The sequence below is a fragment of the Acomys minous genome (genome assembly GCF_964271855.1).
Source record: "Acomys minous genome assembly, chromosome: 5".
NCBI lineage: Eukaryota > Metazoa > Chordata > Mammalia > Rodentia > Muridae > Acomys > Acomys minous.
The window spans coordinates 73,622,027-73,649,821 of record NC_140494.1 but is presented as its reverse complement, the minus strand read 5'-3'; the positions used below and the strand labels follow the sequence as shown (position 1 = coordinate 73,649,821).

Below are 27,795 nucleotides of genomic sequence, written 5' to 3'. Positions count from 1 at the left end.
ATCACATGTCTAAGCCTGCATGTCACAGGTAATATTGGCTAGCTTGCACGTGCCTTTGAAGTAGTATTAACTAATTCCTATTATTATGGCATTAGAGATTGCTGCTTCATATGTTATGCAAACATTCTAATTTAGCCATTAAAATGTGTAATTAAATGAATGTCTCTATGTACAATGTATAGCCCAAGTGGTTCTGAATGCCAGCTCTGAATTGTGTCATGGTTCCTTTATTGTTGCATCACATTTTGTGACCCTTTACCAAGCCTTTTCTATTATAAGGACAACAGAAGTAGAATATGTGTTTTCTATTTAATTTTTATAGTTTTTACTTTTAATATTGATTGTCCCTTTTCCTGTGCTTGATTTTTAATGGCAGATGTTATATGGAATTGCCTGTTTGCTGTAGTTAGACTTGATGCATATTTGTGTGAGAGAAGCATGTCTGTGTGGGTGTGTTCCTGAGCTTATATGCATAAGGACAAATGCCTAATCACAGAAATAATAATCTCTAAATGACCTATATCCAGTAAGGATGAGCTTTCTACTTGACACAGCCTACAGTTACCTGAGAGAATCTTAGCTGAGTGAGTGTGCATGTATTTGTGAGGTATTTTCTAGAGTATCTGACTTGATATAAGAGACTGCAGCCCTCTGCAGGTGGGGTCATTTCCTGAGCAGGTGGCTGTGCACTGTACAGGAAAGCAGACTAAGCCTGAGCCTGGGAGTGAGCCATAGTGGATGAGAGAGCAGTGCTCCTCTGTAATTCCTGCCTCCCGCTTCATGCCTTTAGTTCCTGCTCTGACTTCCCTCAGTGATGGGTTGTGACCTAAATTGTGAGCCAAATAAATGCTCCCTTCCTCAGGATACTTTTGATCAGAGTGTTTTATCACAGCCACATGGTGCAAACGGAGCAGACTATAAAGCATATTTCAGTGTTGTTCATCCACTTACCTTGACTGGTCACTGTCTTTGATAACAGATATATTTCTAAAAATAAGTTTCAGGACAATATATATATATATATATATATATATATATATATATATATATATATATATATAACATTGATATTTATACTAAAAATAATTGCACCTAATTAATGACATTAAGGGAAAAGATGACCTTTGGTGGAGAGATGGCTCTGCTGATGTTTTATACAACCCAAGCAAGTAAGTGCTTGGGAAGTTCTTATTCCCTACTTTTATTTTCTTTGGGGATTTGAATCAATCTACATTAAAACACTTAGAATGTCTTATTTATGGCTGTTTTCTCAAAGGAAGGTACATTATGAAATCAGGTCACTTGTTTTATATATCCCTGCAGAGAAATGCAGCCCTCCCCACACTCATGGTGAGGACACTTCCGTGTGTGCCACATAGAAAGGGGACATGTTCACGACTCTGCTCCATGTGCTCTCATTATACTTAGCCACGATCTCTTAGCAGAAAACACAGGTTTGACGCACTCTGTGTATAAATCTGCATGCTCATCACAATACATGGGTCTCCTCCTCCTCTGATCAGCAGTGTTTCCTTTCTTGGTGGTCTTAAAACACTGGTACGTTTAACAATCTCAGGCCTCATTGAAAATGACAAAATGGGACAGTTAAGGCAAAACTAACATTTACTAAACACTGATTCTGAAGCCAAATGGTGAAATGTTCCTCCTCAATTTATGTTTAGCTTAATTTCTAAAACCTCAGTTAACGAAATCCCTTTCTTTTGGCTTTGGAAGTCCTTCGCAATAAGTTATTTTTGACTGTGCATTTCATCTTACACAGTCAAGCAAAGTGACAGGAACACCAGTCCCCTCAGCTCCCTGTCCCCTGACTCAGTTCCCCCTAACTATTATACACATGAGGTATCCTATGCAAGTCTCCCTCGAGAGGAGATTGAAATGTAAGGTAAGCTGGTTGGAAAGACCCATTCTGCTCACTACTCCTGTTGCCCCTCTGTGTCTTATGCTTTTTGTTAACTGGATGTCATAAATAACAACAACAACAACAAAAATAGATAAACAGAGTAATACCCAAAAAGTTGTGTAAGAACAAAAAAACTCCTTTAACTCTTGTTTCTTTTGCATTAGGAAAAGAACTTTATAGGAGTCGCCCTGTAGTTCACGTTCAGTGACTGAACCATGCACACAAAATACGCACTAAATATACAGTTGATTTGGTGACTGAAACTCCCTGCCAAGTGTTTAGGATACATTGAAAAGGTTTGCTGAGGTTGGCACTAAGTAAAATAGTTATAGTATACAGTGTGGTATGTACTATTGTTTGGAATCCGTCCCATAATCTGCATGACTTGATTATCCGCACCTTCAAATGTCTACATGCAGGTTTGTAACCCCTCCCCTCTTCTCATCCATGTCCCCAGACTCCAGGAAAACACTCATAGGATTTATTCCCTGTCACTATAGATACGGTTGCATTGGCTACAGATGTGTATAACTGAATCCATTTAGAATGTATATCTTCCTGCCATCCCACCCCCCATCCCTCAACTTGGACGTATTATTTTCAGATGGATGCCAGGTGTTGGGTGTCCCACTAGATCTTTGTTTTGCTCAGTAGTTTTTCATTTGAGAGCTATGAGGAAAGCTCTTCTGCCCACTAATGAGGACAGTTCAAGATAATTTCATGTTTCAACTACGGCAGTAAAAATTCTATCACAGTGACAAGTGTTTGTAGTCACCTTTCATGGATAAAACCCTACTGTGTTGATGGCTAGAGCATCCACCAAGACGATATGTAAATATTAAAGGTACCATTAATAATGTTTTACAAAGCAGTTGTAATACTTCACAGTTCAACATGCTCAGTAGCAGAGAACCCATGTTCTGACTCAGTTTGGCAAACAGTCCTTAGTTTTGCCATTAAAATGTGTGTGGGTGGTTCTGTGGCATTTGGTGGGCATTTAGTAGTTGATCTTGTCAGGCATATTCTATGTGTTTATTAACAAGTTATGTTTTAAATGGGTGCTTTATTGATATAACTGCCTTGTTGCTCTGTGTGATGTCAAAATTGCAAGTTTTTTAAATTCTTAAAGCATGTGTATACATTTTCTACCACGCTGACAATTTTTAATAATGTCTTTTAAAAGGCAGAAGTTCTTAATTTCGGTATAGTTAATTTTTCAATTGTTTTCAAGTATGAAGCTTTTTGTGCCACATCTAAGCAATATTTCCTTAAACTACATGAAAAGTTTTCTTATAGCACTAATAGTTTTTATTGTATGTTTATGTCTATAACTCAATTTGAGATATTTTAATGTGATACAAGAATATAAAATTATTTCACACCATTGAGAATTTTATTTTCTCTGTTGTGCTTCTTTGACGTTGTCTAAATTCAGTGCTTGTGTAGGATTTTCTATTTCTGAATATTTTGTTCATTTCTGTCCCATTTATTTGTGTGTGTGCTTGAGTGTGTGGATGGCTGGATGTCAGAGGACACCTTGAGGAACTCAGTTCCTTCTCTGCACAATGTGGGAGCGGATATTTGAACACAGGATATCAGGCTTGACAGCAAGACCCTTTTCTCTCCTGGCTATCTCATCGGCCCTGGACATTTTATCCTACAGGGTAAAACAGCAACGCCAGACTATTGGTTACTGACTGCAGCTTTAAAGTGTGCATCCGTTAGCACAGTTCGTCAAACATTTTCATGTGTTTAAGATTGATTTGTCAGCCAGGTGTGGTGGCTCACACGTTTAACCCCAAAGGGATCTCTGTGAGTTCAAGGCCAGTCTGTTATACAAAGTGAGTTCTAGGACAGCCGAGGCTGTTACATAGAGAAACACAAATTTATAATATAAATCTACCTTCCACATGTACAAACACGTTGTATTTTTTTCTGAGTCTAGCTTTTTTTTTTTTTAACAAATGATCCCCAGATCCATTAAATTTTCCTGCAAACACTCTGGCCTTTCACCATTTCTCATGACTGTCTTTCTAAGCCTTTCACTTCCTGTTTCCTCCTGTCTTCACGAGGTAGTAGTCCTGTAAATCACAAAATAAGCATGCTGTAGCTCTGATGCTGCTGTCACAGTTGCCCTACGGCTGTGGTGAATGCAGCTCCCTGTGAGGCCATAGACAGCCGCAGCCTTCCCTGCTCCTGAAGATAGGTACATTGTGCTGCCCTGGGAACATCCGTACCCTAGTGGCAAGCTGGTCCACCTCAGGAAGTCAGCGTGCATACCCAACACGTATCACTGCCCTTCATCTTCTACACATACCACAGAGACACCCACTTTTAATATATTTTCTAGTTTCTCAATGTTTCTTCCTGAGACATTTTCAGTACCTTATTAAGAAGTAACTGAAAACAAACAAAGTAAAAGTTGGCTCAAACCTATGTTAACCATCTTTATGCAACCAAGAAGTTAAGATATAGCAAAGTCTATATGAAACGTGAATTGTCTTCTTGCCTTTAAGGAAATATACACTAACTGTGACAACAGACAAAAAGCCACTGCTTTGACCAGATTTTTTCCCCTCAGAGATAGTTATAAGTCAGAACATTCAGTCCAAAGAAGATAATCCCAATTAACCCCCTGATCTTTGAAAACACAATTTCCATCACTTAAGCCATAGGAGCTTGTCACCCTCTGTCAGTGCCAAATTATGGTACAGAAGAGGGTTAGTAGTTGAAAGCTTGAGTATCAAATAGTCGCTTGATTTTTCAGCAGCTACACAGACAGCATCAGGTGGGTTTCCCTCCTTGACTCTCATTTTTAACATCTGTGAAGTGTTAGTAGTACCACCTTCCTTGCAAAGTTGCCCCTCGATTTCTGCAAGAGAACAGACAACTAAAGGCTCGTTGTCGGTATTGTCATGCTCATTCATTTGTAGCATGGTAGTATCTTTTTTTCCTTTTTCCCTTTTTTATAATATATTTTATTACTTTATTCATATTACAACTCAATGGTTATCCCATCCTTTGTATCCTCCCATTCTTCCCTCCCTCCCATGTCCCCTTTACTCCCCTCCCCTATGACTGTGACTGAGGGGGATTTCCTCCCCCTGTATATGCTCATAGGGTACCAAGTCTCTTCTTGGTAGCCTGCTATCCTTCCTCTGAGTGCCACCAGGTCTCCCCATCCAGGGCATATGGTCAAATATGGGGCACCGGAGTTCGTGGGAAAGTCAGTCCCCACTCTCAAGGACAATACGTGCAGTAAACATCGAATCCCTACCCAGATGTAGCCAATGGACAGGCATGGCAGTATCTTGTATGTGAGGACCTCCCTGCATTTGGAGGATAATTGTCTACCACTGCTCACTGTCTGAACCGTTGGTCTTGTTTTAATGCACCACTTCCCTCCAAACCGAGTCCATTTCTCAAGCTTTCCTTAAGCCGTGTATTCCTATGTTCCATAAGTCTCATTCTGTCAGGTGCCTTTTGGGTTTTCATGGTTTCAAAGGAAAATTGATGGTTGAAAATTCTCCAGCTTTCTCCTTATAATATATATGGGTATGTGCCCTCATCATCCAGAGAAACTCTGAACCTATTAAAAAAACGTTCTGATAGATATGAAATACTGGGATAATTTTCAGTTTTCTTTTTCCCTTCTTCTCTGTGAGTTCCAGGCTATTTTCTAATATTGAGTTTTCTTATTAAGTTAACAGTTAACATTTTACTCTTTTAATATTTAAAATAATTTATATTATTACTATTGCATCCAATTTGACATACCATAAGTTTTGAGGGGCCACGAAACTTAAGCTCTAAAGAAGGCCACTATTGGATGTTTAGGATTCTAATAAAATGAACAAATATCCCTCCATTTTTTAGCTTAACGACTATAATAATTCAAACTCGGATTAGGGCATTGAATACTATTGCAACCCAAAGTAGCTTGAAGCAGGTGTCTAACAAACAATTACAATGTGGGCCAGATAATTATGTTCTTAGAGACTTCAAATGTTTAAGCCACCAGTCTATGTCACTGTATACAAAGTACAATGGAATTCAAAAATCAATCTAAAGCTAAGAAATCCAAGGATTAATCTAAGTCCAACCAAGCAGGGATCCTGAACTAACTGATACACTTCACTTTCTGTGGGATATTTTTATAATGCCAAAATAGTTTTAATTTTAATAATGTTAATTTCAAATATGTAAAGGATAGAAATCAGTCCTCCTAGTGAAGTTACTCTAGACCAAAATAATGATTAATATGTCTTTTCAGTAATTGTTCCAGTTATTTTCTTCATTTTATAAATAAGGATATAACCGATACTGCTGAATTCGACTCTAAAGAAGAGTCATTTAAAATGTAGGTCTCCATCCAAACCAGCTTACATATGGATCCATGACATATCTTAAACTTCAGTATACCAGGCTTTGCACTCACAGGTGGGCGCTAGGGAAATGGTTAGTATGAATTTGTACAGTATAATCCAGATGTTCTGCCTGATGTACTTTTACAGTGTATAAATAAAAGCAAATACATAGCTATGGCAAAAAAAATAGCATCCACTGAAGTGTAGATGAAAGCCATAGATTTCTCTTTCCTTTAGAAGTAGATTGTTAGCGTGACCCCACTCACATGAGGGATTACCATTTGCCAGAGAACTCTCTAATCATTTGTGTTCAAGTAACGCACGGATTCTATGTCATCTGGATCATTGTTTGCTCTTCTTCCCATGCTTTCCTGTCCATATGTGCTCCTGAACCAGATACAGTTTTTGCATGCTAACGTAGATTGAACAGATAGAGTAATGACTTTGAAGTAATCTTTTATTTAGAAGATTTCATCATCTCACTATTTGCTTTCTGGTGAAATGGAGGGAATAAGGCCAACTTTTGGGCTTCTGTGAAAGACAAATGATGTACTGTATAAAGTCCTGACACAAAATAAATGGCCAATCAATCATGGTTATACAGCGTTATTACCCAACAATCACAAGCCAATCAAGAGCCTTGAAGACCACGCTTCCAAAACACAATCTTTCCATGAGTTATGGCCTGGGATAGAAATTAAGTAAGTGCCAAGATTTCTTCATGAAGTCACAAAGGTGGCTATAACATCCATCGCTAGTTCTATAAAATAGCTTTAGATTATCCATCTTTGTACTTTTAGCCGCAGGGTCTCTACATGCTAGCTTGCCGGGTTTGCTGGTGTGTGTGAACGTAAGTGTCAACATTTCTCTTGTTGATGATTCAAAGGGAGATTGTGTTCTCTTCATTGTGTTGTTTGGCATAATTCATAGAGTCAACTGAGGATTCCTGCTGTTCTGTATATCAAATTGCTCAAAATAACTAACTCTTTACTCTGATCATCTTTATTCAGAGTTTAAGAACTTGGTGCTGGAAGCAAATAAAAGATAACTTATTTCAGACTGTTTGCCTTATGAAGGTTCTAACATAGTAGTCATTCTGAATATGTTTACATGATAATATTAGGAAGGGTAAAGTAATTTACCCATCTAAATGTTTAGAATCCCATTTGTATATCACACTTACTTATATTAAAATATTACATGACATTGGCTTAAGAACTATATTGTACTTTACTAAATGCTATTTAAATATAAACAATGTCAAATCTGTGACTTGACAAAGACAAAAGATAAAAATTAACAAAATTATCAGTTCTACCTTAGGTTTTTAATGTTCTCAGGGGAAAGTGGTATCTAAAAATACTTTTTCAAGCTTACTTAGCAGGGAGTGTGTACTAGTAGTGCCAAGAGTCTTGTTAGTAAGAAACGTACTACTCAGAGAAGAAACATCAATGATATCGTGAGGACAGGTATAATTCACTGGATTTATTCTAAATGTTATACAGTGATAAAAGGGAATGATTTGGGGATATTAAGTCAGGATTCTGGCAATGCTTGCTGAATCAGTTTTCTGTATCAGAACTGGATGTGTACATGAATGTGTCACGTATACTTGACATTCACACATCTCTAAATAATGTTTTCAAATATGGAATCTGGTTTCTTATTATGACCCATGTTTGGGAAGAAAATATTGGCAAGCAGTTTTTCTAAGTGAGAAATATTTTTCATGTGCTTGTTATATAGTTCTTGAGAATAAAAGCGGGTATAATAAGCAATATAAATATTATTTTGTTCTTAATTACATTTCTTAATATGAGTCTTTTAGTAAGTGAACATTTTAACTTTCACTGTTTTGGTGACAGAAAATGTTCTTGAAAGATTACCTAACCTTTTGTCCTGACAGACTCTCCACTGTTTACAGCATGTTTAAAGGGTGTGTATTTCAAGGTGATGCCCTCGGCATATGAAGCAGAAGGAAAGTTAAGCAAGAAGTTAATAAGGAAAGTGGATGGCCACTTTTCTGTAAAGCTGGTTCTTCTGTATAAGTTACAAGATACATCCCACTTCTCACTAAGGATTTACAGATTTTCTACAATAATATATTGTAATTGTCCTAGACAAACAGACTGTGTTTCATCTGAATCTATAGACATCTGATCTGAGACATACTAGGAAACAAGTCAGCTTGTCCAGAAGAACTTGGAAAGTTGAGTTAGAGGGAAGATAGGGAGGGAAGTGAAACAGAGTCAGATAGACTGTGTAAAAAGCTTTCTGTAGCCCCAAGCTGCACCTGTATGCAGGGTTACATTGAATCTGCAAGAGCAAAGTCTTTAGAACCCTTCGCTCTGGCTCATCCGATCTCTTCACCATCTCACCTCATTGTGTCTGACCAGCCCCTTCACCATGGATATCTTATCCCTGGCTCTACCTTCTGGCCTGGATGCCTTAGAGCACAAGCTCCTCTCTTTGAGTGTTTGATTCCCTTACTACAAGTTTAGTTCTTTGATGTCTATCTAATTGAGCTGCTCAGGACAGTGAAGAAGGTAGAAAATTGTCTAGAACTGAGCCCCATATGTGCTTGAGCCTCGTGTGGACCCCAATGCCGCTTGCCACTGAGCATCTGCAGAGGTTAATGTCAGTCATCCCTTTGACAGCAGCTTCATCAGGTAATGCTGAGCATGACTGGACAGCCACTGCATTTGCTCACTCCACATCTACAACCTCTCATCATACAAAGCTTCCTTCATTAATCTTTTGAAGATACATCAAAGGGGAATGCCAGGAATTATATACAAAATACAAATCAATCTTTGTTTTCTGTCACATCTCCTGCTCTTAGGAATGTCGCTGGCTTATTAACCTTTATTTTCCTCCCTTTCTTTATATTGGTACTTTTTATATTTATTTATGTATAATCACATTTGTATAATCTTACAAAGACTCACTCTCAAGTCTTTAACTCCTATATGTGTTATATGTACCCAGGGTGAAACAGTAATTCCTAGTTTCTCCAGTCACTATAAATAATGAGCTATAGTATACAAGGTACTTAAAGTCTAGCACATTATAAGGATCCAAATGTTATCTTCCTGTTATCATCTAGTTAAAGAAGTAAGAAACCCAGAAAATATAATTTCTTCTTTCATCTATCTATCATATCTAGCTAGCTAGCTATTCATCCATTTCTTCATCCATCTATCTATCTGTCTGTCTATCTATCTATCTGCCTATCTATCCATCTATCTCACTCTCTTGTTCTAGCCAGCATCAAGCCTCCTGAATTCTACCTCTGAAATTTGTGTTGTGTCCTCTGCTTAACCCTATGACTTTACATTTGCTAAAGCAACAGTAACCATTTATGAAGATTGCTTTGCAAGTCCCCTGGCTCTATCCCTAACTACAATCTTACCTGTTATCAGGCCATTGTCCTTACCTACTTGCAAACTATGTGCCATGCCCTGGCCTTCCTTGCATCAAGATTGATTAGAGTGCAGTAAGGCCCATCTGATATATACACTGTCCATGGCTGCTTGCACTCTACAGTGGTAGCACTGAATTCTTATGAGAGACCATACAACCAGCACATCTGAATGTTTTCTCTCAGTGTTTCTCTTTATATGACAATCGTTTGCTTAGTGTTATTCTACACTCTAACATAAGCCATTCTCTCCTACTCAGAGCACATCACAGATTTGTGGTAGTTGTTAGGAAAAGCTAACTGTATGAAAACCATTTCCATGGCAGTCCCTGTTCAGATTTTCATTCCTCTTCAATCCCATCACTATCTACTGCTAACCTAGAAACAGCCGTACTGATGATTTTTTCATTGCTCAAACACACTTTTCCCTCAGGACTCTAGGGACCAACCTGTCGTCTTGATTCTATCTAGAATGTTTTCCTGTTTCTCTGACCCTCCCTATGTTAACCTGGCTGTTTTAAGTCTTCCTCCTTAGCTTCAATCACACTCGGTGCTCATAGAGTCACTTATAACTGATTATGTGAGTTCCGCACTGTCAGGTTAACTACTGTAACCTCAGCCTATTACAAAACCTGCCTCATGATAGCTGCTTTGAATATCAATGGCTAAGTGAAAATAAATCAATACTTAGGGTATTGCTCTAGAAAGTTCCTTCAGATATCTGACAATGTGTGGTCCTCCAAGCTTCTCCTTCTCTTTCTAGGTAACACTGGTTGGAGTTGAAGGGCAGGAATCTCTTGGAAAGGAGCACATCTGGGAAATAAATGCCTTTGGTTTAATGTGTGTGTGTCACAGATGACTGCCTCTGGACTAAACTACTTTCACTCCACATGACTTTTCAAATGAAAAAAAAAGTAGCAAAATTTTAAAACAGTAATAAAACCATAAAGATTATATAGCAGGCCATAATCTAATAGTACAACTAAGAGATGGCTCCTAAATTAAATTATTTGCCTAAGATAATTAACATGATGTTATGTCTGAGCTGACTCTTAAATCCTTAGCTTAACTAATACCAGGGGAACGATGTGAGTTAATATGCAATCATACATTCTAAGTAAAGAATCATTAAGTAGAGAGATGTATGTTAATTTCTTTTCCTTGAAGGCCAATTAGGACTCACTGATTCTGAGGATGTGACACTGTGTTCCTGTGTCCCCAGGAGACACCCTCTGCACTTTGCCATTAACAAGTATGTGGTCACAAGCTCACTCACTTCTCCTGAAATCCTTTAAGATTTTTACAAAGGAACAATCTTGTCCCCTCTGAATCCTTCTATCCTCCCCTTCCCCTCTTCCACAGGACTCCAGGAGCTCCACCTAATGCTTAGCTGTGAGTCTCGGCATCTGATTGGATCAGCTGCTGGGTGGAGCCTCTCAAAGAAAGGTTAAGTCAGGCTCCTGTCTGTAAGAAGACCAACAGAGTCAACTAACGTAGACCCAGTGGGGGATTACAGAGAAGGAAGCACCAACCAAAGAGCATGCATGAACAGGATCTAGGCCCCCTACATATATGTAACCAATGGGCAGTTTGATCTTCATGTTGCTCCCCTAGGAAGTCAAGCAGCTGCTGTTTATGACATGGACTCTGTTGCCTGCTTTTTATCACTTCACCCTAAAGGCCTTGCCTGGCCTCAGTGGATGACGATGAGCTCAGTCCTGGTGTGACTTGATGTGCTGGGGTGGGTTGGGGGGATCCCCTTTTCTGATGATAAGGGGAGGGGAAATAGAGGAAGAAGGTGAGAGGGAGGGACTAGGACAGAAAAAGGAGGGAACTATGATCAAGATGAAAAGTGAATATATAAATTAAAAAATTAAAAAAAGATTTTACAAAGGAAACTTTTGTCTTCAAAATTTTAGCAGAAATTGTAAATTGCAGTGATCACCCACATTAACATCTGAATTTTGTTCTTTTTTTTTTTTTTTTTAAGCTACAGGATCATAAAAAGAAAAAAAAATCTTTCTGCTCAATAGCTATTTTTTATGATGGTTTTTTATGTGCTTTCTTAGAGAAAAGTTATAAAACTTGGGTCTTTTCGTTTCCATCAAAGGTATACAGTGTTCCCTTCTTTTGTGCAAATCACAAAGGAGCCATAACTGTATGTATTTCCACATCCGATGTAAAATTCATGTCTCACTTGTGACTTATGCAAGGAAAATAGGAAGCTCCATTAGACAGACCTACAATTTGTCTGTGAATAGGGATGTGCGGCTGGGGAGTGCTTTCCTGTGAAATCATTAAATCTTTACAGCTAAGTCTTCCTTCTGTCTTGACAGACTCTGCACATTACTTCATCATATGTATAAAATGATCTTTAAGAAATGCCTCTAATGACTTCAGAGATGGCTAAAGTTCATCCAACATGCGTCTTGCATTTCAAAACTACATTTGGAGACACTTTTCATTCTGTCATTTTTGACAGTGCTCACACAAAGCCACATCAAAATTTTCAATGCGGTTTCACATAATCTCTTGCTATTGATAGATATTTCTGAGACAAATGAGTAACAGTGTAATACTAACTTTAAGGACCCTTTATCTTCTTTAAGTTCTTATACATATTGCGAATGAGAATCCAATGTGTGGCTCAAAATATAATTTAAACACATGTTCAATAAGATATAAATAACTGTTCTCCTCATTTATGTCACAATTAATATTTCCACTCATTCTTTCAGCATAGACTGACTAAACCAGCCTTCTTTTTCAACTAACAACTCCACTTTCAGGTTGTGTGATGGGGGAAATGGTGTTAGATTACAACATTACATCAATGAAAATATTAAGTTACCCTAAGACGTATTTTTTTTTAATGCTAAGCCCTGCCCAGAGAAAAACTGAATGCATAAAACAAGATTATAAACAAAGTATTTAAAAACAGCAAACGTTCTTTGATTTGCTCTTGGCTGCCATGGACAGCATGGATGACGGGAGATATCCCAGAGACCTAGATGACGGGGATATCCCAGAGGCCTAGATGACGGGGATATCCCAGAGGCCTGGATGACGGGGATATCCCAGAGGCCTAGATGACAAGGATATCCCTAAGGCCTAGATGACGGGGATATCCCAGAGCTTCAAGCTGTTGAAAGCAAAATTAAAGTTACACTGTCTGCTTTGCTAACCAATCAATGCCTTTTTCCTGGTAGTTTATCCATTGACTTTATGATTATTGCTTGAATCAGTTCAAGCTATTCTATTAAGAGGCAATAAAATTCCAATATCTTTGAGTTTGATTATTTAATTTACTGGGGAAGAGGATTTTTCATAAATGGGGAAAATAAATGACTGTGTGGGAGGTGAGTAAGTGATGCAGAGTGGAGGCTGCGGAGCATGGGAGGGAGCGCGCTTGACCACAACAGGGAAAAGAACACTCTGATGCTAAGAAAAAAGGGAGATGTTTCGGACAGCGGGAAGGGCTTCTGTCCTGAGAGCGTTAGAGCCCAGTGTCGTGGAGTGGGGTGAGTGCCCTTGCCGACTCCAGTGGGAGAGCTTTACAACGCCCTTGCTGTCCATCACAGCAGCTTTTGAAATAAATAATGAAATGGATGTTGAAAATCCTCGAGATATTTATGATTTCACTAGAAAGAAAAAGGAGTGAACTGTATGACTCAAATATAGAAAGGGGATATAAAGTTAGCTTGGACAACAAGACTACTGAATTGGAAGAAGAGGAAATTCCTCTACAGAGAAACAAAGCAGATGAAAATCTTCAACAGAGCTGTCAGGAAATTCTTCCCATAGGAAGGGAGTTGTGTTTTGGTAGTAGTGTGCTGTAGCATGCTCAAGGCCTTGGGTTTGATTACTGGTGCCCACTCTTACCTTACCTCCCACCACCTGGGCATGTGCACACGTGTGCACAAGCACATACACACACACACACACACACACACACACACTCACACACACACACACACACACACACACACACACACTCACACACACACACAAACACACATAGAGTAATAAACAATGCTATCATTCCTATAAGATGAAATATATTTTGAAACTACTTTCTAAAAGTCCTCTATATTCATCGTTTATGGTCCAGAGCACAGTGTTACGGGAGATCCAGCTGGGATGCAAAGTGCTTTGTTACTTGAAAGGATGAACCATCATCCAGCTGGTCATACGAACTAGAGATGGGCAGAGGAGGAGGATGGGAGACGTGTGTTTCTGGGTCAGAGGATAGTGAAAGGGGAGGCAACAATGGAAGACACATGGGCTCCATTGTGAAAAGTATAACATGTACATAATAAGAAATACGTCAGTGGACCAGAGATGAAAGTGGAACGGACTCCAGTGCACAAGAACTTGTAGAAGAGAAGGCAGGACTTCAGTCACTGTGGGCCACAGAGCATCACTTGTATGGCTGAAACTGGGAACATCATTCCTTTATCACACTAGAGCAGTAAAATAGTCCTGGTGGATGGTTGACAAATGCTAAAGGGCAGTTTTAAAATTGCCACCAAAAATTCTGTAAAAGTATGAACTAAACTAGGGGTTTGAAGAAATCATTTTCTAGACAAGATAAGGTTCAGAGCTTAGAAAGAAAACCATAGCCCCCAGAAAATTTACTTCTAAGATCTTGTCTCAGAAACTATCATATAACAGCAAGGCAGGGAGAAGACCTGCTGAGATACAAATTCTGTTTTCCTAGTTTCTTTTTTGAGAATTCCATACATAAGCACTGCACCCACATCGTTCCTCAATCCCAAATTCATGATTTCTTGGTTAATTATTAATGATTTTATTTATTATATGTATGCACATATATGTATATATTACACACACATATATGTAACTTTCTGAGTATATTTAGAATCAATTTCTTTTTCCAGTTTTTAAACATTTGTTTTCAACAATAGGCTAAAGTAAACAGTATTAAAAGATCAAGTTTTTATAAAACATATGTATAATTTAGTGTTATTTTCCTTTCATACGAAAATAACCTGAAACAGATTGGTTTATAAACAAAAACTACACAAAAGCTTCAGGTTTTTTTCCAAGAAACAAATCCTTTTAAAATATTTTTCATACAATATATTTTGATCATATTATTTCCTCTCCCCCAATTCCTTCCCCACTTCCCCCTCCCTACCCACCTGTATGACTCTCTCTCCCTTCTTTTCTCTCCCGTAAAAAAGAAAAAGAAATTCCTTGTTTTTAATAGCTGAGTAGTATTCCATAGTGTAAATGTACCACAGTTTCTTTATCCATTCTTCTACTGAGGGACACGTAGGCTCTTTCCATGATCTGGCTATTATGAATAAGGCAGCTATGAACATGATTGAGCATATTTCCCTGTTGTTTGGTAGTGCATCTTCTGGGTATATTCCAAGGAGTGGAATAGCTGGGTCTTGAGGAAGCCCTATTCCCATTTTTCTGAGAAAGCACCAGATAGATTTCCAAAGTGGTTGTACTAGTTTGCATTCCCACCAGCAATGAAGGAGTGTTCCTCTCTCTCCACATCCTCGCCAGCATGTGGTGTCAGTTGAGTTATTGATCTTAGCCATTCTGATGGGTGTAAGATGAAATCTCAGTGTCGTTTTGATTTGCATTTCTCTGATGACTAAGGAGGTCGAGCATTTCTTTAAGTGTTTCTCCGCCATTTGATATTCCTGTTGAGAATTCTCTGTTAAACTAGAAATTATCATAATGAGTGAGTTCACCCAGAAGCAAAAAGAGTCAAATGGTATATACTCACTTATATAGAGACACTAGTTCAAGGGGTACGTCCCCATGAAAAACTTTACCTAACAGGAAAGTGGGTCACAGGGGAGGACATCCTACTGAGACTTTAGGAGTGAGAAGCCTGGGAGAATGAAGAAATAGAAGAATCCAGAGGGTCCTGGAAAACTACAGGCAGGTCTGGGCCCTGGGGTCCTCCTCAAACTGTGGTACCAGTCAAGGAGAATATAGGCAGTAAACTTCGAACCCCTACCCAGACTAGCCGATGGACAGGACATTCTCCACCATTAAATGGAGAAGGAGATCTGACTTTCACACAAACTCTGGTGCCCCATATTTGACCATGTCCCTTGGATGGGGAGGCCTGGTGGCACTCAGAGGAAGGATAATAGGTCACCAAGGAGAGACTTGATACCCTATGAGCGTATACAGGAGGAGGAGGTCCCCCTCAGACACAGACATAGGGGAAGGGATTAGGGGGGAGAAGCGGGAGAGAGGGAGGAATGGGAGGATACAAGGGATGGGCTAACAATTGAGATGTAATATGAATAAATAATAAAAATTTTAAAAAAGAAAGAAAAAGAAAAAGAAAAGTCAAACGAATGAACCAAGTAACTGCAGTGAGATAAAATATAAGAAAAAGAGGCCTTTTTGGGTTGGCCAACTACTTGTGGCATGGGGTACACACTGGAAGGTGGACACTCCAGTGGAGAAAACTGATTTTTTTTTGCCAGTGGGTATTAATATAGTCTCTTTATTAGAAACACGACTTTCAGTCCATTTCTCTTTCTTAATGCTGGGATTTTTGTCTGGTTTGAGCCTGTGTAGGTCTTAAATTTAACTAAATTAATCTCCCACAATCCCAACAAGGATACAGGGAAAGAGGAACTGCCACTGCAGTATGGGAAAACAATACACCAGTACTCATTATAATAACAAATGTGCATGCTGTTTGATCCATTCACCCAGCTTTGGCGAATAACTCCTGCAAACCATGAAGGCAACAGAGCAGTCCATCAGCATCTCCCTGTGACCAAAAGCACAAAATGAAAGCAATGCTGTCCTGAACCCTGAATTAAGAAGGACAGTCGACCAACACTCCTCATGTAATAGAGTTATATGCAGCTATGAAGGAGAAAAGCCAAGCTAATATTTATTGAATAGAACCTTTGGTATTAGATAGAAAATATGGAAGCTTTATAGCAAAAACAAACAGAAAAGAACTAAATGACTTATTGTCGGTAGAAGAGTGTAACAGGACCAGGTGAATGATCCTGTACAAACTGTTTGTTGCTACAGAAAACGGATTTGCAGGCGAGGACAGAAAAGTTTCTCTATTCAATCCCCAAGGCTTTGTTTGACTCCTGGGACTAAAATTTAGCAAGTTCATCAAAGTACATTTGCCACCTAAAAATACAAAATTTACATTTAGGAAATGTAAAGTGAAGGCTTCTGAGGGTTTTGCTGAAATCTGAAAGAGAAAGACTTGATTCTCTGATAATCTAACAGCCAAGTGGAAAGCAACTCCTATCACTGGCACACAGCCCTAATTGTGATTACGTTTTATTGTGCTCAGCCTATTAAGTGCTTAAATTACCAGATAACTGAATTTGTGTTTCTAATAGCGGGAGGTATGTTAACAGTGCCTTTGTTCCTCGTTGTAGTCCTGTTCCGACAATCACTTGGATGAAGGTTAACGGCTACATTCCCAGTAAGTCCAGACTGCGGAAATCCCAGGCGGTGCTGGAGATTCCCAACCTGCAGCTGGACGATGCTGGCATATATGAATGCACAGCTGAGAACTCCCGTGGAAAAAACTCCTTTCGTGGACAGCTACAAATATACAGTAAGTGTTCCAGAAAAGCACAAAGCTTTGAGAGAGAGAGAGAGAGAGAGAGAGAGAGAGAGAGAGAGAGAGAGAGAATGCAAAGTGAATCAAACATTGCTCATCTGGCAATGAAAATCAAGCAATAACTTGAAAACATATTTCTTTGAATAGGTAATATCATGTAAAATGAGATTACACATAAAAATATTTTAAAGAGACATAAACAAGGAATTGTCAACTTCTTTTTAGATGACATTCTATATCCATAAAAATGAGACACTTGCCTCGAACTAACAACTATCATCAAACAGTTCAATTCCTATTTTATAAATAGAATTAACTTATTTTAGCTCTTGGCTTAGCTCAGAACTCACAATTTTATGTCCATGCACCAAATTCTGCCTAGCTGCTGATTTAGGTAAATATCCACTTGTTTATAAACGCTCTGTTTCAGCATTTGCTTGGCTCTGGCAGAATTAAATGGAGACAGGGACCTGCTGAGTTGCAAAGACTAAAATATTTGCTATCAAGCAGTTCAGAGGAGAAGTTTGCTGAGCTCTGGCCTGAGCTAATACGTCTGTATGACAAATAGCTCTTGAAACTTGTGGGTGTTTGTTTTCCAAAATGCCAGTCAACCACCCAAGTGATATATAGGAAGTAGGATTAAGGGGTTTGGCTCTTTGTGCAGTCTCACATTTGCTCCTGAGGGTCACACACACGTCCACTTTTCACATCTGCTACATAGGGAGGTAAGTGATAATGTGCCCGTGTCCTAGTTGAAGACACCAAACAGAAAAAGAACACAGGAAGCCAGGGCAGTGAGAAAAGCAAACAAGCCCAGAATATGTACATGGCCGATTCATCCAAGACATCAAATTGTAATTACAACTCAAGACACCTCTCCTGTAAACCTAAGTACATTGTGCAGGAACTTTGAAAGAATATTCTGAAATGCTGCGAATTAAATTCAGCTTTTCTATCTATGACTTCAGTAATTCCTTCAGGAGTTTATCTTTTCAGCAGATTAAACCATAACTTCTTCCTTTCCTCCCTCCCTCCCTCAGTCCCTCCCTCCCTCCCTCCCTCCCTCCCTTTCTCCCTCCCTCCCTCCCTCCCTTTCTCCCTCCCTTCCTCTCTCCCTTTCTCCCTCCCTCCCTCAGTCCCTCCCTCCCTCCTTCCCTCCCTCCCTCCCTCCCTGTTTCATAAGTGCCTCTTACTATTCATATGTTAGCAATAATGAAGGGAATTAGAAAAAATTGAACCTCAAATTAGAGCTGAAAAATGTACAAAGGATCATGAGGGTTCACAGCACATTGTATCCTGAAGACTTTAGTTACAACTCAATTTAAAAACCATGGGGACCTGAAAGGCTGAATAGGACGCAGCATCTGAGAAGTCTGCCAGATGCACACAGGAACTGTGTCAGAAGCCTTAGGCCACAGGTGCACCTGTCACATTAATATGCAATCTACCAAGTTTCTAATCTTGGATGAAACTTGGAGTTTGTAACTGTTCATAATTTTTTAAAGCAAATAGTCACAACAGTCTGCAAACAATGGAAAAACAACCAATGTTTTGCCATACCCCACTGAGATGCATTTTTATCCTCGTAGTGACAGAATGGAGAATTAACCCTCTTTACAGAAAAATCTGTGATTAAAATACAAGAATCTAAAAAGAATTTTGTGATTTAAAACCACAAAAGAGACTAAGGAATGCTTATTGCTGCGAGGGCTACTGGAAAACATGCCCCACATAGCTGTTATAAAGAGTGCTATCCTCTAAAGAGAATGACTTTTAGAGTGTGGAGCCCAATGTTCCTTGTTGACCTAACTCCTTTGTTCCATCTTCTTGACTCAACCACTTGGTTCTTTGGCAGTGATGATTGCTGCAAGCAGTGCCAAAACAATTTATTTTAACTCGATATTGATTCATCACGTTGAACTTAATGAGTATAGATTGTTACCAAGGCAGGAAAAACTAGGCCAATTTTCACTACTTCCATGTATAGTTGACAGAGTGGGATGACATCTTGAAAAGATGAGACCTTTCACTCCAGCCCATAGTTAGAATGGTTCTTTGTCAGACTCCCTCATGGTACCATACACTTAGATTTGTCCTAAATAATGCCAGTTCCTGTCTGTTTCCTTGGGAAAATTCCAAACATCGTTTCATGTCCCAAAAATATCTGAGTTCACATGTTTTTATAATTTAAAACTTTAGTGATTATAAAATGCAAGTGGGGTCTTGATGAATATTTATATTTGGCCAATATCAGGTATGCACATCATTAAGCCTTCCATTACTAGGACAAAACTCCTGAGATAATTATTTTGAAAAGAAGGAAGGTTAGTGCTGGCTCATGTGTTCAGAGGCTTCAGCCAGGGTGTCTCATTCTTGTCAGATGTTGTGAGACATTACGTAGAAAACTTTCACCTCACATCTACTAGAAGGCAGTGAAAGAGAGGGAGAAGCTTGAGCCCCATTAGAGAACACCCCCAGTACACAAAAGACCTTCAAACAGGCAGCAACTACTGACAGTTCTAGTCTACGCCTTCAGCGTAATAGCCTGGTAACCACGGCTTCCATGCGTAGGCTGGGGAGCTCCCAATGCTAACTTCATGGGTAGCATGATCTTGCCTGCTTTCTTCAATGCTCAGTTTGTTTCGGGGCTTCATTTTGAGTAGTAGGGGTCATACAGAAGCTCTGAACTTCCAGTCGGCCTGCGACACGATAAATTTGCATTCTGATGTAGCCTGTTTTGTCAACGTGTAAGAACTAACATTGGAGGTAGTTGTTTTGTTTTGCACAGCTACATTGGTATTAAAATATACCGTAAAATAATCACATAATATGAAGAGGCCCATGTTAAATAAAAAAGTAAAATAAAACTAAATTTATATGTGTAGCATAAACATGTTTAGACTATAAAATTCAAAGAAAATTAAACAACAAAAATGAAATTGTTGCGTTAGGGGAGTGATTTGAAGTTTGGAATAAACTGTACAGTTTTTCAGGTAGATGTACTATGGTATCATGTACACTAGGTTAATGGGTTAATTTCTTGATTATTTCTCATCTCTAGTTTCTAATGATTTACCCAAAAGCTTGGTTTTAAATTGTCATAAAAATGTACCCCAATATGACTTTCACATGTACTCTGGTGCCTCATATTTGACCATGTCCCCTGGATGGGGAGACCTGGTGGCACTCAGAGAAAAGATAGCATACTACCAAGAAGAGACTTGATACCCTATGAGCATATAAAGGGGGAGGAAGTCCCCCTCAGTCACAGTCATAGGGGAGGGGAGTAAGGGGAAAATGGGAGGGAGGGAGGAATGGGAGGATACAAGGGTTGGGATAACCATTGAGATGTAACAAGAATAAATTAATAAAAAAATTATTTTGAAAAAAAATGTACCCCAAATTAAACTGAACCTTTCTTGTTAGCAGTCTCAGGTAAAATGAAAGGAAACATTAAGTAAGAATAAAATACGTGGAAAAAAAAGAGAAAAGGAATAAAGGAGAGAGAAGGCACAACCAAAGGAAAGACAGAAGAGGAAAAGGAGGAGGGAGGGAGAAGCCAGTGTGCTGGCCTGGCGTGATTTAAGCAGTTCTAAGCAAGTCTTTTGAAGTGAGGAGTTTTCTGCACAGAAAACATATTACATAAAGCTATGTGACCTACAATACAGTAAGTCACATGTGACCCCACAGCCAGTGATTTGGAGTCATGACAGTCTTTCCCTTGTATCTATGGTTTAGGCTTGAATAGAATTTGCTGTATCTATAACCAGGATGCTTAGGATAGAGATAGGCTATACTATTTCAAACAGCCCAAGGACACAGCTGCACTGTTCATATAGATAACAGTTTAGATCTCCTGACTGTCTTTAAGTCCCTGGGCAACATCTTCACTAATTTTAATATATTTTATTATCTACAGTTTAATTCTATGTTTTCAAAGCATCCCTTTTCAGGTTATTTTTTATATTTCTTTCTAGAACTAAGCATGCTATCGAGGAAGCAGTGGATAATTTTTATTATAAATCTATCTTATTATAATGATTATTGCTTTTCTGTTAACATCGCTCCGCCAGATTCAGTGTGAGGTAAATGAATGGGGAGACTGAAGAACGGCAGCTACCGTGACAGGCCGTTCATGTTCTAGGCGGAACACTGCCACGGCCTCACACGTTAGCACCCGTGGCTCTGAGTCACGAGGATCTCACATGAGCACAGACCAGGAACCTAGTACTACGAGCTGAGTTAGAAGCATGTGCTCAGGTGGAAGTAGGTGTGGGTAGAATGTAGGATGCTAGAACAGGACAGACATGTCGAAAAGGCTCTAAGGGAGAGCACAAGAAAGCACACTCTCTTATGAATGGGGAAAAGGAGGGCCTGAGGGCTCCAGCCGGGAGAGTGGAGCAGGGATGCGGAGCAGCGCTATCTGAAATAAATCTTGCACAGACCTTTCCTTTAGCATCGTTTCCCAGTAGCCGTACGTACACAGCGTGTACACTATTAGAGATGTTATAAACAATTGAGAGAAGTTAGCGGCACACTCTGAGCCTGTAGTTTGGGTTACAGAAACAAACAAACAAACGGAACCCCCAAACTGAATCCCATCTGGAACTGGTGAGTGAAATTCAACTCTTGCTTCCATCCCTGCTAACTATGTTACAAGGGAGATGATACCTATGAACTGTGTTATCCAACATCAGAGGACACTGACACATATAAGGCATTGCAATTATTCTTTCTTCAAAATTGTATTTGACTATGTTTGGATTTGAAGAGGTGTTTTATCACTACAAATAAACAGAGTTTCATCATAGGAAATTATATAATTATATAACCCATGTCCGTTTCTGTAGAGAAAATTTTTCTTGTCTGGAATCTACTGTTCTGAAAGTGGTGCCATATATGTGCTCACACTTGATCAAAAATAAAGTCAAATCTATCTGTGGGTGATGGATTGGAGCAGAGAATCAATCACTGTTTATTATGTTCAATCATCATAGCCGCCCATTGAAGTAGAAATTATCATCTGCAGCTTACAAATGAGGCTCATTAAAGGAACTCATTTCCAATTATAGATTTCAGCAAGGACACCACAGACTGGGGCTTGAACCTCTCTTCACCCTCAACTGTATCATCCAGCACTGTATATTAGCTTTCACTGGCTCACAGCTGAGAGCCATAACACTAAAATTGATCTATGTCAGTAAAATATGGTGAGTCCTCAATACTTAAGATATGGGAACAGAGAAGCAGCCAATAACACTTAGCATATGTCAGGAGAGACTTACAGAGTTCCCAAGGACGAGAGGTAATGAGCAGTGGCTTGCTCTATGCACATCTGCTTCCTGCATTACAAAACGGAACCTGGAGACAGTTCTGAAGCTCAAATGTACGGTGTAAGTAGCTGCCAGGGTATGGTGCATCTGGAGAAGTTCTAACAGTTTTCCACTTCAAAGACCATATGTCTCCTCAATTTTCCAAGCCCTAAAAGACTGTGGACCAACAAAAGCCAGATAAACTTCCACAGTTTACTGTAAATGCAGCCAAACCTGAATTCTTTTTTTTCCATTTAAATTGCATGTATGTGTGTGGGCACATGGGTGTATATATATACATATATGTGTGTGTGTGTGTGTGTGTGTGTGTGTGTGATGTATGTATTTGCATGGCACTTTAACAATGTCTTTATTTTAAATCTGTTGCCAAGCAACTTTTATCTACTAAGTGTGAACATATCTGAGGGCCCAGCCAGTCACATGCAGACACAGAGTTGTTTCTGTAAGTATGCAATACAGATCTTGCTATCTAATGCAGAGCTCATTTTTTCAGCTCAGCACCAGAAATTAAAGAGCGAAATGCCCCTGCTTTGACTGTTTTAAACAAAATATATGGACGCAGAATTATTTTCTCTGAAAATTATTTACAAGTAGGTCAGTGAATGAGAAACATTTTAACTTTTATTTTTACATTCTATGTAAGTTCCACAATATTTATGGATAAAGTAATCTTTGTGTTACCGTTTTGAACTTTAAACTTCTTTCTGTAGTTATATTGAAGGAATTTGAATGCATTCTGATAAAGTTTATGCTAAGTAAAATTCAAACTCAAAAATTAATTTTTCACAATCATGGACATGTATACAAACATACATGAACACATGTATACACACACCAGAGCAACTGTTAACAGGATCTATTATGTGTTGCTGCCAACAACAGTTATTCTTTAAAGTGACTAACTCTTTACCTTGCAATCTCTGGAGAGAAACAAACTACTTGCTCTAATATGTTTGTGTTTGTTTGTGTGTGTGTGTGTGTGTGTGTGTGTGTGAGAGAGAGAGAGAGAGAGAGAGAGAGAGAGAGAGAGAGAGAGAGGGAGAGAGAGAGAGACACTGTCCAACTTGTTATTCAGAGAACAGCTTTGTGTGTAATGGCATGCTCCTCTGTATAATCATGACATGCTCCCCTGTGTAGTAATGTTGGGTTCCTAAGTAAGGCTTTGCAGGAGCAGGGCTAAGAGGCTGGCCTGGTCTAGAGGACTGGTTCTAGGATGGCCGAGCTTACACAAAGAGACCTTGTCCAGAAGAAAGAAAAAAGAGAAAGGGGGGGGGGAGAGAGACAGAGACAGACAGAGAGACAGAGAGAAAAAGGGGGAGAGAGGGAGAGAGAGAGAGAAAGACAGAGACAGAGACAGAGAGAAAGAGGGGGAGAGAGAGAGACAGAGAGAGAGAGAGGGAGAAAGACAGAGACAGAGAGACGGAGAGAAAGAGGGGGAGACACACACACACACACACACAGAGAGAGAGAGAGAGAGAGAGAGAGAGAGAGAGAGAGAGAGAGAGAGAAGAACTAATGTGCTTCCTTGTGTAATAATAATGTGCCTGCATGTAGTAATGACATGACCCCTGTGCAGTAATGATGTACTCCTCTGTGAAAGAGTGACATGTAGTCAGACAGGGTAGTGAAGTGCCATGCTATGAAGCAGTGATGTTCTCCTCTGTGTAGGGATGTGCTCCCCTGAGTAATGATGTGCTCCTCTGCTTGCTTACATAAATGCTGTAAGTAAGAACAAAATCTATGGACATACTCAGCTCACTTTTCTTTCTTGTTTAAATGCTCCCAGCATACCCACACTGGGTACAGAAACTGAACGACACACAGCTGGACAGCGGAAGTCCCCTGCAGTGGGAATGCAAGGCTACTGGAAAGCCCAGGCCCACATACCGCTGGCTGAAGAATGGAGCACCCCTCCTGCCTCAGGTACTGTGGGGAACCCACAGCTTCTGCCTAGCCATTCACGTGCCATGGTATCTTAGGGTCATTATTGCTGTGATAAAACACCATAGCCAAAAGTAACATGGGGCAGAAAAGGTGTGCTTCCCTTGCAGGTCTAAGTAATGATTCATCATCAAAAGCAGTGAGGGCAGAAGCCCAGGCAGGGCTAGAATCTAGAAGCAGGAGCTGATACAGAGGCCACAGAGGAGTGCTCTTCTTGGCTGGCTCAGCCTCCTTTCTAATAGAACCCAGGACCACCAGCCCAGGGATAGACAACACCCTGGGAGACAGCACTCAATGGCCTGGGACCTCACCCATCATTTACTATTTAAGAAGATGTCTAACGGGCTTGCCTACAGGTCCCATCTTATGGAGGCATTTTCTCAGATGAGGTGCCCTCCTTTCTGATGACACTAGCTTGTGTCAAGTTGTGACAAAACTAGCCAGAATACAGAGCATGCAGCACAAATAGTCCACGTTGGTCTTCTCACATATGTGTACATGTACATATGTAACGCATAAATCATTATTATTTCAATTGTCTGATTACCTCTTGGTAATCACAAAAGTTATTTAAAACCTATAAATTCATAGGAAAGTGTCATTGATCATCACAGACTTGATGCCATTTCTCAGTGACTGTTACATATCATTTAACTAGTGGCCCCCACTGGGCCTAGGTACAGAATAAAATCGTGACACTTTGCATCCTGGGGAGGTCTTTCTGCAATATGCAAACTCAACAGCTATATTTTCAGTAAGTCCATGACATGCTTTTAAACCATTTGCTGTACAGCAGGTTTACATCGATCATTTTTAACTGCATAATAAGAGAGTTAATTTTAATAGCTCTCTACCTTTGCTGTGGCCGTGACAGGAAGGTGGTCAGAGGAGGAATAGCTCACTATATATTACCAAAAATGAGGGACTCTGTAGACAGTGTTAATGGAGTGTAAAGTCCTGCCCAGGCAGGTGTGGCATCACCATGTTGACTCAGGTACCTTTTACCTCCAGGAGCCTTAGTTTCTTCTTTTGTAAAGTCACGCTTTCCCATGGGTTCATCAAGTTCTTATATTCTCTTGTTCTGAAGCCATTCAAACCTAAGGAGTATTCATTTAGACCAAAATCCAGACACAAATGCAAAGCCATGAGGGCAAGAGTAGGGTGAGCTTCAGAAGCTCTGCCTCTCTAATCCTAGGAGAAGCAGTGATGGTCACAGCTTCTAACATCCAAGACATACAAATCCCCCTGCCAGGTATTGCCTTTGCTGAGTGACCAGAGTCAAATTACTTGGCATCTGTATTAATAATCCAATCTCTGCTCATGAAGACATTAAAACATGCAGACATACTTGACATTAAGCCTAAGGTACTGCTGTTTTAACATTTTAATAGTAAAAATCTTTTTGGGGATGTACTCTTTTTTTTTAGATGTATTCTTTTCATACTTTAAACATGTGTGATCTGTCTTTTATAAACACGCCCACACAATGTAAAGTGTGCATTTCCTAACTGGTAACTGTGTATATAACCAGCCTAGAGGTGAGTGATGTTGCCCCTGTGGTTGACCAGATAGTTTGTTGAGAATTAAGAGAAGAGACAACCTCTGCCCAGAGGAACACACAGAATGATGCTGTGACGGAGATGTTTACATCCATCACAGTCCACGCTCTCTGTCCTTTCCAGACTGAGCCTCGTGTCTACTTCTGCTGTTGATTCTTGTTGTATTCAACTAGTCTACCAGCCAAAATTGTCTCAGAAAAGAAACAGAAATACTGAGCAATAAATCATAATTTCCCAAAGGCATACTATATAGGAAATAATTTACGGAATAACGTTAATCTAACTACATTAACTGGAGACCTCCTTTCGGTGGTCTCTGAGATTTTATGTGGCTGTTTGGCTTGAGCTGTTTGCTTTCTAGATCTCACTTCTTATTATGTCATTACAGAGCAGAGTGAACATGGTTAATGGAGTCTTGGCGATCCATAGTGTGAATCAATCAGATGCTGGAATGTATCAGTGTTTGGCTGAAAATAAATACGGAGCTATTTATGCGAGCGCCGAGCTGAAGATTCTAGGTATGCAGTTTCTCAGCAAATAAACAGGGGAGAAGTTTGGCTTTCTGGTCCTCCCTCATTGTTGCGATGGTGAAGTCCTGTGATGGGAATCTAGAAGCCATCGCATAGCCTGAAAGGAAGCACTGCATCTCTTTGATGTTCCTTCTGCACATTCTCCCATCGTGCTTATGTGCATGAATTTAGCCTTCCTCTTAAATGGCTGATATGTTATGTCTTTGCTTGGCCTAGAATAAAATCACCTAAGAGCATACAGTAATTTCACAGGAGAAAGCCCTGAGGGTGGGTTAGGGGCTGCTTTGTTTCCTTTATTTTACTGGGTTAAAAACACTCTAACCAGAGCAGCTTAAGAGACAGAGCATTTATTTATTTGCCATATACTTCCAGGTCACGGTCCATCAGGGAAGGAACTCAAGCAAGAACTATAGAGGAAAGCTTCATAACGCTCAAACAGGCTCATGCCCTGTTAGCTCTCTTGCACAGCCGGAACCACCAGCCTAGGGATGGTGCCACCCACAGTGAAACGGGCCCTCTTTCATCAGTTAATACTCAAGACAATGACAGTCACACATGCACACATACACAGGCCAATCTTTTTTTGTGCAATTCCTCAACCCAGGTTTGCTTCCCTGAGGACTCCCAGCTGATTCAAGCTGACAAAACTAACTACCACAGGGACCCTAGTATTTGGTTAGCCTGTCCTATATTCCCATAGAAATGCTAATATTTTCCCAAGTAGTTGCTGATTTCCATTGTGTGGTTGACACTTCCAAAAAGCAACATCAGGGTGAATAGCTGGAGAAAAGAGCCTTTCTGGGCCCAGAGGGCAAGCATAAAAAGTTCCATCTTTTCTAAGATCAGACCCTGGACAGGAGCTTAAGTCCACTGCTGACTATTGCTGGAAAGATTTCACCCCGACTTCCCTGAGTAATCCTGGGGAGAGATTCTGGGGATATCTGCACTGTGTCATACACAGATGGTCTCCTCAGCTTTCTTCTGGGATGACTGCAGTAGAAAGAGATGCTTAAGTGATCTTAACACCATCTTCCAACTGCGTGGAAGAGCCTTCCAGGTGCTTTCGACTACCTTGCTAACTGCTGTTAAGCATAACATTTAAGGAAAGATGCATGGTCTC

General features: G+C 39.8%; 1 protein-coding gene across 4 annotated transcripts in view; it reads left to right on the top strand.

The window, feature by feature from the left end:
* CNTN5 (contactin 5) overlaps positions 1-27,795 on the top strand; it is a 1,112,028-nt gene that overhangs the window by 817,028 nt on the left and 267,205 nt on the right. For all 4 annotated transcript variants that reach the window (XM_084782482.1, XM_084782479.1, XM_084782480.1 and 1 more), the window contains 3 exons: positions 17,125-17,306; positions 24,432-24,568; positions 26,534-26,663. In XM_084782482.1, the coding sequence (XP_084638608.1) occupies positions 17,125-17,306; positions 24,432-24,568; positions 26,534-26,663 (449 nt within the window). The remainder of the gene's footprint in view (positions 1-17,124; positions 17,307-24,431; positions 24,569-26,533; positions 26,664-27,795) is intronic.